At 36.5% G+C, this 12,781-nt stretch overlaps 1 protein-coding gene across 1 annotated transcript in view; it reads right to left on the bottom strand.

The window, feature by feature from the left end:
• The window catches only part of LOC126243368 (alcohol dehydrogenase class-3), a 34,574-nt gene that overhangs the window by 15,991 nt on the left and 5,802 nt on the right, over positions 1–12,781 (bottom strand). The window contains exon 3 of the mRNA XM_049948159.1: positions 6,353–6,450. Within this exon, the coding sequence (XP_049804116.1) occupies positions 6,353–6,450 (98 nt within the window). The remainder of the gene's footprint in view (positions 1–6,352; positions 6,451–12,781) is intronic.

The following is a 12,781-nucleotide window of genomic DNA, read 5'->3' on the forward strand; positions in this document are numbered from 1 at the left end:
ATAAAAGTTAAGATTATGTGACTCACTGTCTTTTTAATAGCACAAGGCAAATGCTCATAATAATGACAGGAGTGACTGATTGAACTCATCAACATTGTAACTGTCATTCAAGTTTCTGCAGATTACTCAGTGTTTTGCACAAGACTGTGACTTAACAATTACACTACCACAAGCCCTGTGATTGTTAGGTTCAAAATCTCCTTTCTGAGAACTTAGTACAGTGGAACTTTGATTGTATGTTTCCAAAGTTTTTCGCAATTTTACACAACAAATTTGTAGCCCATGTGAAAAACCCATAAGATCAATGCTACAAATTCCCAGCTTTTACATTTCTTCCTAGTAAGGTTTTCCTCGATTTTAAGTTCTTCCTCGAAATCTCGCTCGACTTCAGCCCATTTCCTTACTACTGACATTTTATGTGACAGAACAAGTTATAAGTGGGATAAAAGACACATGGTTCACACCACAGGTGATTGAGTTAAGGGAGTATTTTAGGTCGTTGCAGATAGGGGAGACGTAAGAAGGAAATGCTGACATGATCCACGATCTGTGTTGCCTACTTGCCTACACAACTTGCAATATTTAGCTTCACCACACAATGATGATACAACAACTGCTAGGTTGCAGAGTAAATGGAAAAACAAGACAGTCGACTAAGTGTTCCGGACCGAGCCAATATGTGAAGAACACATCTAGCCACCACCTTTTCTTGTGCCACTTATAAATCAGTCTCATCTTCTTACAAGTGTTCACAATGTAGTGTATTCAGCAACAATAGCAATCATCAACCTTTTAAATTCGAACACTGCGTCTCTAAGAATGTGCTTGCTCATAATCGAGGAAATGTCGCACACTTCTGGCTAGTGTACTCTTATTGGCTGGCGACTTGTTAAGTCACCCAATAGCCAATGCAGCCACTACACCACACTAACACTCGTAAAATGAGCTCGCCTACTGGATCTGTGGAGAGGAGGAGTGACCCTTGAAAAATAGGAGTACAGGTGAGGGTGCAGATGATGTGCTATGACAGATGTGTAACAGAAATAGAAAAAGGGTTTTGTGATAGCACATTTTAAAGACTTTTGTGTTAAAATCTGACCAATACAGTTGCAATAACTACATACACTACTCACGTATATACTTTGCTCTTTGCACAGTGTACATAAATTCACTTAACATAAATTGGGGAAGTAAACTCATTTTTTCACATCTGTTTCTATCATCACACCTAAAATAACACATTAATAGTGGTGAGAATATGAAGTGTGGCTTGTAAGAAAAGCATTAAAAAATAACAGCAATGGTGACGAAGTTTGTTATTAAGCAGAACTCTGCACGTATGCTTTTGGTTTAAGCACTTAGCTGTAGTGATGGTCTTGGTTTAATTCAACATGTTCATCAATGTTTGCTTTTTTCTGGGGGAGCAAAAATGATAATTTCTCAAACGTGCGTGTTTTAAGTGTATAATTTGTAGTCATAGAAGGTTGGAAGATAGCTTGATTAGCTTGTACGCAGATCCCAATTTCAATTTTTTGATGATCTTTTACTTGCTGTTACACATCTGCGATCTTGTTAATAACACCACAAATTATTGTATAAACATTGTACTGTGCATTTAATTGCCTTCACATAGACAGATTTTATACAAAATATTGGAGAGGAATGTGATTTTTAATCATATATGCCAATTACATGTATTTTTGCTCATATTTGGGGGGGAGAGGGTTTAACATTTTCCTAGAGTCTGCATTTTCCTCAATTTTGTGAAGTCTGAACCACACAAAAACGTAAAATAGGAGTTTCACTGTAACTCTGGAGGACTGCTTATCTGTTGGACTTTCTTTTTAATTACAATTGAGAAGGAAAAGGCCTATTTAAGATAGAATCATGACTGGTGACTAGTCTTGGGTTTCCTACGCCTATGCAGAAAAACACTAGCATAAAATATTTGCCCTTTGTCAGCCAGGAGGATTACAGCTACCTTTTATTGAGAAATTAAAGCACTTTCTTTGTAGATTTTAGGGAACATGAAAGAAGCTATGTACTGTGGGACAAAGAATACCGAGTGATCTGGTCTCAGGATTACTGGTTTGTGTTCTGTATGACAAAGCTTGACCACATTGCTTGGAAAACAACAGTTCTGCCATCAGCTCTACAGCACCTCTTTATACACGAGTGCCTTGGCTCCCAAATGCTTTAATTCCAGTAAAGAAATTCAAATTGGTGTCATGGGCTGGCTGCAGTATCAGGCAGTAGAATTTTATGCAGAGGACATTTGTTAACCCCTCTGAGATATGAAAAATCCTTAAATATGAATGGCGATAAGGTCTAGCTGGAATGCAGACACATATTTTTAGGGATTTTTTTTAAATACTTTTCTTTATTTCATTATTTTACTTATGCCCTAACTAAGATTACTTTCTGAATAGCCTCCTGTGTGTCTCCACACACTGAAAATTAAAATGTAGCACTGACACTCTTCTGTATACTGACATTACAATTGAGCTGTACCTCATTTCTCAAGGGTTGTCACAACAGATTTGTTGCAAGGACAGCTAAAAGCTTTCTCAGAATCTAAATATATATAAGTTAAAAAAAAAGTGGTAATTTAAATTCAGTTCTCTACTCTGCATTTTATTCAACACTTGCAAAAGGCTCTTTGTGGTGTATTTATAAAATGAAAATTCAACAGAGGAAATTGTTAAAAATCAAAGAAGAAACAGGATACCTGGTATCAACTTGAATTTAGGAATGGAAACTGAGTACTGCAAAGAGAAACACTTAAAATAGAAATGAGTACTCTCCCCTTCACAAAATGTATGTTCTTACTTCAGTGGCAAAGGGGAGAAGGCTGGAAAAGGAAGTAGCTAATACAGAATTTAGGCCAAGTGAGATCCAGTTGTTAGGAGAAGGAAGGGCAGCAAAGATCTGCAAGTTTGATTAATTTCTTGAATTGCACAGAAGTGCAAAAAATCTTCAAATGCATGTCACTTACTGCAAAACATGGCATTTTAAAAGAAGAAATGCCACGAGATTAGCAGAAGGGAAAATATTAACACTTCAATTTTTCACTATGAGCTCTAATTACTCTTATTTTATCATCCTTATGATGGGAGTCAAAAAATATTTTCACATTTAGTGGAGAGCTGTCAACTGAAATTTTGTTAAAAAAATCTCACAGCAATGAAAACTGACTGTTGCAATGATTGCCATGCCAACTCCTTGTCATGTTCGTGACACTCCCATATTTCATATACAAAATAAACACCTCAAAATACGGTTGAGATCATGAAATTTGGCAGTAAAGAATTCAGCCAATGAATAATAGTACAACTTTAGCAGATGCTTTAATAATCATAAACAATATAAAATGAGCTGCCTTTCTTTAAACTTTTTTTAACGTCCTTTGTCAAGCCTGCATGTTAAGGATCCCATACCGAGCATCAAGAAGACATACAAGCATAGTGTAGGCTGTCTCTTTAGTAGGTATGTTTGTCTTCCAAGAGTTCTGCTGGTAAAATGCAGTCTTTGGTTCCCCACCTGAAGCATTTTCTATTTGATGGCCCTTGTTTATGTTATTCATAAATGAAATATCTAGATATTTAGCTGAACAGATAGCCTTTAAACGTTTGTGATTTAACATGTAATCAACATTAAATGCAATTTTTTAAATGTAATCTACAGGATGTGAGGACACATTGCTGCACCTTGACCATCAGGAAAATAAACATAGCCTCTGGGCTCTCCAGCAATATGTGGTTAAACCTCTCATCATTACAATGAGATTTGTGTTTCTCGTTTCTTAGCATCCAGCGTGACAAAGTAGCTCAGAGTCAGCCAGCGTCATTTTTGGCAGAAGCATTAGCAAGTAGTGATGAGCCAGCTAAGTGGTTTCATAATGTGTGGGTGGTTGCATACACAAAGATTAGTCAATAATCAGCCCAAGTGCCAGGAGTTTTGTCCATGACTGAATCTTTTATGAATGCTAGGTATTATTAGAATCTTTTGGCACGATATTATTCTGGTTCCTACTGATGTTGAGAAAGGAAATAATAAATCAGTAGCAGCACCGTAGTCTGTTGTACTTTCTGAACTCCCTCCATCCATAATTAAATGTTATTAATTATGAAATGTCAGTGTCATAAAGGAGATGTGTAATTCTCAATACTGTGAGGCAAGTGGTGCCTCACAAGGAAGTCTCTTTACTGCTCAAGGTCAACTCTAACCCTTTGCATAATGCAGATATCTTGTCTAAATCATTTTTTAATTTGATTTGACATCATGATGATTTTACTAGATGGTAATTGATGGCAAAATCTGCAAACAATCTGCTAGGACTGCTCAGACTGCCTCCTAAATCGTATACACAGATTAACGCCTGCAGAGAGCCTAAAATGATTCCTTCAGGGAATTCGTATTGTTTTAGCTTGTTTACCTGGTCAAATTGTTATACCTGTAGTACCTTCTCACATCCCTTTAAGACATTTCTGAGAAGTGGTACTTACTTCAGCACATTCTATTCTGTTCCTATTACAGATTGTTTTAAAATCTTACCCTCTCTCACTGGTGAACTTGGTCAATGTGAGGTTTCCTCCTAAATTTTGTTTTGATACCTGCAATTTCTTGTGCTGTTTGCCTAAGCATCTTTGTTAAATTTTTGCCCTTTCCATCTATTAATTTTCAAAGATTAACTGTTGGTAATCTTTCAGTCTATTATGCTTTCAATTTAAAAGTAATTTAGGACCATCACATCCTGCAAAAGTCCTTTATTCTTTGATAAAATAGAGTCCATTTCAGTTGTTGGACCTTTCTAAAACCATTTTCATTTTACAAAAAACCAGTGGTCTTTCTAAGGTATAGGTACACAAGTTGCCAGGCATGTACCACAGTCAAAAATTTCTTTAGTACACTATTATCACTATTCTTTCACTCAGGTCAGAATAATGACACTGAATTCAGAAGTGATGGTATGGTCTCTGACAATGGCAACCATGAAGTCAATATCTATTTCAAACATTCCCAGCAAATGCAATATTTCAAACTTTTTTATTTATTTATCTGAACCCTATGTACTGTACAGATGAAAACTAGACAATAACTGCATATGATGCAAACTTGGGCGCTGACACAAAGGTATACTTCAACGGTTTACTATCTCTTGGCATACAGACTTTTGTTCCAAACAAGGAATATATCTTGCAGTTAAAGTCTGGCACAAATTCTTTGTCTTTATTTAAAGTTTACGATCATTGTATGCATGGCAACAGAAGGAATGTTGAAACCAGCAAACAATTTCATATAGAACATTGATATTTAACAGAATTATCTCTTTTGGAGTATGAAGGATGATGTGGATATAGATGCAGCTTGCTGTAATTACTACACTTATTACTCAGTTTTTTTGCAGAAATGTTCTGTAACTTCGTGGGAGTCTTTCTATTAATATACACATCAGATAATTTTAATATGAGAAGAATGGCTTATTAAATAAGACACACTGTTAAACAGTTACAAAACAACAGTAACCTTGCAAACATCAAGAAAGATAACTTAAGTATTTCCGTAATACCTGCAATTAACTGAACAAGTGCACTTTGAGAGATCAGATTAGATTAGTTTTTCATTCCAAAGATCCGTGCTGAGGAAATCCTCGTGGATGTGGAACATATCAATTTCTTTAATTTTTTTAAGCTGAAATAACAAAACTAATAGTATGAGTATATTCAATACATCATTTGTTTCTATTAAGAAATTTGTCAATGGAGTAGGAGGAGTTGGCCACTAGTAATTCTTTCAGGCTCCTTTTAAACTGATCTTTATTTGTAACTAAATTTTTTATGTTTGCTGGCAAATTATTGAAGACGAGTGTTCCTGAGTAGTGGACCCCTTTTTAAAATAAAGTAAGTGCTTTTAAGTCCTTGTGCAGATCATTTTTGTTCCTGATATTGCATGTATGAACTGAGCTGTTTGTTGGAAAAAGAAATATATTATTTAGGACAAATTTCATTAAGGAGTAAATATACTGAGAGGCAGTAGTTAGTATACCCAGTTCTTTGAAAAAGTGTCAACAGGACATCCGTGAATTTACTCCACAAATAATACGTATTACACGCTTTTGGACTCTGAAAACATTTGTTTGACTTTAAGAGTTACCCCAAAATATTATACCATATGACATTATGGAATGAAAGTAGGTAAAGTATGCAAGAGGCACTTTTCATAGTGCTATCCACAATTTTCTTTGAGGCCACCTCTATCATCATGACTTATGTAACTGTGACCAAAGCACATTTGTAATATTCTTATTTCACTAGCAAAACAAAACAAAAAAAAATAAAATATGTAAGTTTACCTGTGTCAAGCGTATTTTTGAGCACAGATTTGTCCTTGGAGAGTTACAGAACTTGCAATCTTTACATTGTGGAATGTACAAGGGCACTACATGATCACCTGAAATAAGAGAAAGATTTCTTTCCAAATCATTGTTTTTAACATACAGTCTGGAGAGTTAATGAAAAACTAAGTTTTAGTGGACCTTCAATTGCAACACTATATTACACAGCCCCATAAACCAAGTATGAAAGATCTTATCTCGCTTACTCTGTCTTCTGTAAGAAACACAAACAAAACGAAGCTAAAATTGCCAACATGTTCCATAACAGTTTCCAAATTTATGGAGTTTACATTGTGTAATAAGATTTACGAGTGCCATGTTGTTACAACTTGGGATATGATAAATCTGTCATATCCTGTGTAGATTACACTGAACCAATGGACAGAGAAAAGGCGAATACAAGAAGATTATGCAAATTAGCTTGCAACAAAATTGAATTATCTATACTTTGTACTAGGCAATTCATAAAATATAAAAAGCAGCAGAGACAGTAAGCTGGTGATATATTCCCAGAATGTGTTCTGTACTTATGTATTCTTTCTTTCTTTCGTTTGGCTTTCCAAAAATACCAAAATTCTAAATTTAATTGTTACATAGTGAGTTATATCACCACTTCAACAATTATCCTCAATGTCAAACACTTTTCAAGAAAATCATAAACATTGACCACACGTCTCATGACTAGTAGTGTACTATGCATTAATAGTATTGCAATTGCGTCTTAAGTTGCACGGGATTTTTATCTAGTCACCAACACTAAATTTTTATTAAAGTGTCAAGTCTTTTACTTTTTCAGACAAAGCCTGTGTGTAACATATGGCATGATCAAAATGGCTGTCCCCAATGGAAAATTATTTTAAGCAACGTATTCAAGTTTGATATCTAAGTTACGCATCTGTCAACTGTCCACCCTTGACCTGTTGCATAAACTGATAAAGAGGAGCAAAGAAAACAGGAATATGATTTGTGTAAAACAGCCAACCAGTTGCAACAAGATTTAAAATATTGTTGAATCTGGTTGGTTGTATTATATAAATCATATTCTTGTACAGTTGCTGTCTCACAACCTGTTTAAAATTGTATAAAAACAGGAATAACTGCAATGAAAAAGTCATGTCAAAATATCATAGTATGAAGGCTTTCACGACCGGACGACATATCTTCTGGTAAACCTTCCGGGATGTAAGGTCGTGGACCACGACCTTACATCCCAGAAGGTTTACCAGAAGATCATGTCAAAATAATCATTACATGCTGTTATGCAATGAAAATTTATAAACAGAATAAAATTATTGTAACACAAGACTTATTAATAAATAACATACAAATTCATAGCATAATATGAAAGGGTCTTCAACAGTTTCGATAGAATTACTGATAACTGGCAAAAATATAAATGTTCTGGCTACAGCTGTGTGTTACTTCCAGATAACCGTATATAACAGCTTAAGAGAACAAAACTAACAAACACTGTCCAAAGAGGCCTTGAAGGCTCAATAGTATCAACCAGCCACTGTGTCATCCTCAGCCCTTAGGCATCAATGGATGTGGATATGGAGGGCATGTGGTCAGCACACTGCTCTCATGGCCTTTGTCAGTTTTTGTGACCGGTGTCGCTCCTTCTCAATCAAGTACCTCCTCAATTGCCCTCACAAGGGTTGTGTGCACCCCACTTCCCAACAGTACTCGGGAGACCCAGACAGTGTCCCATCCATGTGCTAACCGTGCCCAACAGTGCTTAACTTCAGTGATCTGACGGGAACTGGTGCTACCACTTTGGCAAGGTAGTTGGCAATAGTTTATGAGACAAAACTAAAAGCCTGAAGCCATCTGTTGAGACATGGAAGAGCCTCGACAGTCAACTCAATGTGTAGCCCTATGTGAACAATACTGAGTCTGCCACTTGTTAACTACTGAAATTTACTTTTCACTATTATTAAATCACGATTCCATGGGTGTGAAATCAGTTACCACTATGTCCAAATGAATTACATCAAACATGCACAATGTATGTAAAAAGTAACTGTGTATCCTGGCACAATATATTCGCAGGTGTACCAGACTCTACATGACACTTCTGCTTCTTGCAGCTACAGCTGAGTCCATTTAACTACTAGTACCCCCTGAGGGAGATCAGTTTATGAACAAAAAAAATGATTATTATTAACACACTCCCTGCATATTTCAACATGATTTCATTGGGTTACCAGCTTCCTTACTTTGAAACTTTTTATTGTGCTGATAATCTCTGTACTAGAAATTATGAGGAAGGTCTGTACTGAACCAAACATATGCAGAACAATGTTTTACCTGCTACCAAGCACGGCTATGATAATGGCAATTTTTGAATTTCATTTTACAAACTGTGATCTTCCAAATCTGATTAAACCAGTCCTTTTTGTCCATCACTTCCCACTCATGTTTGTATGCTGTTACAACTCTGTCAGTGAGTTTGTTTAATATTAACATTGGATAAACCAATAAGCACAAGTGTGATTATGTCCATCAGAATCACTCACGGTTTCTGCAAAACATACATTATCAGCACATTTGGGTACTCATCCTGCTGTCTGCCATGTTTATTACATATGATATTTCACAAAGTTTGGCAATTAATAATGTCTTTTACTTAAACATACGTCCTATACAATGAAAAAGTCCTATAGAGGAATTACTGGTAGTGGCATTTGAATATGTCTCTCTCTGTACGTGTTATAGTTGTTTAGTTACTGCCACTGCCGAACTGTGGCTACTTCTTTAACAGTATTTTAAGAAAACACAGAACATTATTATATCTAAAAACAAAGATGATGTAACTTACCAAATGAAAGTGCTGGCAGGTCAACAGACACACAAACATACACACAAAATTCAAGCTTTCGCAACAAACTGTTGCCTCATCAGGAAAGAGGGAAGGAGAGGGAAAGACGAAAGGATGTGGGTTTTAAGGGAGAGGGTAAGGAGTCATTCCAATCCCGGGAGCGGAAAGACTTACCTTAGGGGGAAAAAAGGACGGGTATACACTCGCGCACGCACACACACACACATATCCATCCACACATATACAGACACAAGCAGACATATTTAAAGACAAAGAGTTTGGGCAGAGATGTCAGTCGAGGCGGAAGTGCAGAGGCAAAGATGTTGTTGAATGACAGGTATGAGTTGCGGCAACTTGAAATTAGATGGGAACTTGCTCTTCAATATATCCTCTCTTCCCGTTACCCACCAGGCCTCAATCTCCGCTAATTTCAAGTTGCCGCCACTCATACCTGTCATTCAACAACATCTTTGCCTCTGCACTTCCGCCTCGACTGACATCTCTGCCCAAACTCTTTGTCTTTAAATATGTCTGCTTGTGTCTGTATATGTGTGGATGGATATGTGTGTGTGTGTGCGTGCGCGAGTGTATACCCGTCCTTTTTTCCCCCTAAGGTAAGTCTTTCCGCTCCCGGGATTGGAATGACTCCTTACCATCTCCCTTTAAAACCCACATTCTTTCGTCTTTCCCTCTCCTTCCCTCTTTCCTGATGAGGCAATAGTTTGTTGCGAAAGCTTGAATTTTGTGTGTATGTTTGTGTTTGTTTGTGTGTCTGTTGACCTGCCAGCACTTTCATTTGGTAAGTCACATCATCTTTGTTTTTAGATATATTTTTCCTACGTGGAATGTTTCCCTCTATTATAAACAGAACATTATTAGTTACATATGAACTGTATTAAGACTCACCTATAATAAAGAAGGCACATAAGCAGTAAAATGCGCAACCAAATGTTTGGGTAACACAAGTTTCTCAGAAACAGTCAGTGAAACAGGTAACATAGCCTTACTTTTATATTTGTTTAGTATCATTTAACTTGAACTGACACACACACACACACACACACACACACACACACACACACACACACACATTGAATCTGCTGATGACAGTGAAGCAGAACTGAAGCAGTCATACAAAAAGAATAAATTGTGTTTTGTTCAATGCATAATCCTGCAACATATTTTTTTTCTTTGATCTACTTTTTCCACTAGATTAATTACATATTCTGGAAACACGATGCTCGTTCAGACTACAATCACAGTGGAAGAGGAAGGCTGATGGGAAGGAGAGGCAGTGGAGAGAGGGGTTATCATTCTATTGAGGATTAATTCATTGAGAAGGCACGTAAGTTCAGATTAAGGGGAGTAAGCTGCCTGAGCCCTTTTTCAAGTAAAAATCCTGCCATTTGCCATAAATCAGGGTGGCCGCACTGGGATTTTGACCAATGTCCTGAATTCAGCTTCAGTTCACTAACTACAATATCACTTTATTAAGTAACAATGGCTGTGGAGGATCTCAGAAAAAGGGACATACAACTAAGGTAAATCAGTATATAAGGACATAATGTTTGTTTAAAGCTTACAGGTACTGTGACTTCAGACAGGGGCAAAATTTTTCAGTCTGAATGAGGGAAAGTGACTGCAAATAGTCTCCAATTTACTAATTAAAATCAAATTTTGATGGCAGTCTTAATAAACACCAGTTGCTGGATCTGAAAAATAATCTATATGTGAAGCAAGGCTACAACATTTATCCAAAGTTATAGAACATTTCTGACATTCCTGAAATACAGAATTTCACGGCAAGGCAGACATCAGAGAAAAAAAAAGTGCTGTTATTGATCCTGTACATCCCATCAAGGAGTACAACAATGAAGGATGTGGAATGAACCGAGCTACACACAAGCAAGAGAAAAGCAACATTTAGAAGACAATATTTAGTGCAGGTGGTACCCCACAGCTCTAAGTATTTGAGGAGCTTAATTAAGAAGTGCCCAGGCCTGCTGATACAATAATTTTGAATTTATTAGAGGTTATATATTCATCTGATCGTCTTCGAGTATCATAAGATTATTTACACCAATCTACACAGCAACGTTCTTCCTGTTTTGTTGTAGTAACAGTGTTGGTGGAACTATCTTGTACCACTTATATCACTCCTGCTGCCAAAATTTATTTCTGACCTCTTTTCATTAGTAATTCATACACAAAAGTTACAAGAAATAGCAAATTTCTTATTCGAGCAATATTTCATTCATCTTCAACATTTATTGCATAATATATCAGCTGATAGTGATAACACAATATTTAGTTCCTATGGAAATCAGGTGATGCTGACAGAATTATGTTAGAAAATAAGACTTGAAGTAGATGAGCTTTGCTATTTGGGGAGCAACATGACTGATGATGTTCGAAGAAGAGAGTATACCAAATGTAGACTGGCAATGGCAAGGAAATGGTTTGTGAATATGAGAAATTTGTTAACATCAAGTATATACATTTAAGTGTCAGGAAGTCTTTTCTGAAAATCTTTGTATGGAGTGTAGCCATGTATCGACGTGAAACGTGGACGATAAAGAGTTTAGACAAGAAGAGAATAGAAGCTTTTGAAATGTGGAGCTACAGAAGAATGCTGAGGATTAGATGGGTAGATCACATAACTAATGAGGAGGTACCGAATAGAACTGGGGAGAAGCGGAATTTGTGGCACAACTTGACTAGAAGAAGGGATTGGGTTGATAGGACATGTTCTGAGGCATCAAGGGTTCACAAGTTTAGTACTGGAGGGCAGTGTGGAGGGTAAAAATCGTAGAGGCAGACCAAGAGATGAATACACTAAGCACATATAGAAGGATGTAGGTTGCAGTAGGTACTTTGAGATGAAAAATTTTGCACAGGATAGAGTAGCATGGAGAGCTGCAACAAACCAGGCTCTGGACTGAAGACAACAACAACAACAACAACAACAACAAGGAAACCTTATAGCCTAAGAAATACTCCTGATTTATTATACCTGCAAACCACTTTAATGTCAAAATTTAATACTGTAAAGAATTTATTTACAACTAAACTAGCTTATTTGAAAACCACTTTTCAATGAACATTTTACTTCTTCAAAAAACTTTATACTTAAAAAGTTATTCATACTGTGTTTAAAATTTTTGGATCTTCAACTCCTGACAATTCTTTTCAATACTGCATGCCCCAGTCTCGTAGCTCTGGTTTTTCTGTTCCTGAAAATGCATATTTTCACTAAATCTGTGTTTATTACTCTGATTAGAAAATTTCACTTCCTCTAAACTTTTTGGTGAATGCTGGTAATCAAAGTGGACATTAAGTCTGCTCTCCCATGAAATAATAATGTTAATTTTGTGATTTTCTAATTATATCGAATTCACTTCCTGGTTGGTTGATTTGGGGGAAGGGACCAAACAACCAGGTCATCAGTGAAATCGGTCTCATCGGATTAGGGAAGGATGACGAAGGAAGTCTGCATTGCCCTTTCAAAGGAACCATCACAGCATTTGTCTGAAGCAGTTTAAGAAAATAACTTCAAACCTCAACAA

The sequence above is a fragment of the Schistocerca nitens genome, chromosome 1, assembly GCF_023898315.1.
Source record: "Schistocerca nitens isolate TAMUIC-IGC-003100 chromosome 1, iqSchNite1.1, whole genome shotgun sequence".
Classification (NCBI taxonomy): domain Eukaryota; kingdom Metazoa; phylum Arthropoda; class Insecta; order Orthoptera; family Acrididae; genus Schistocerca; species Schistocerca nitens.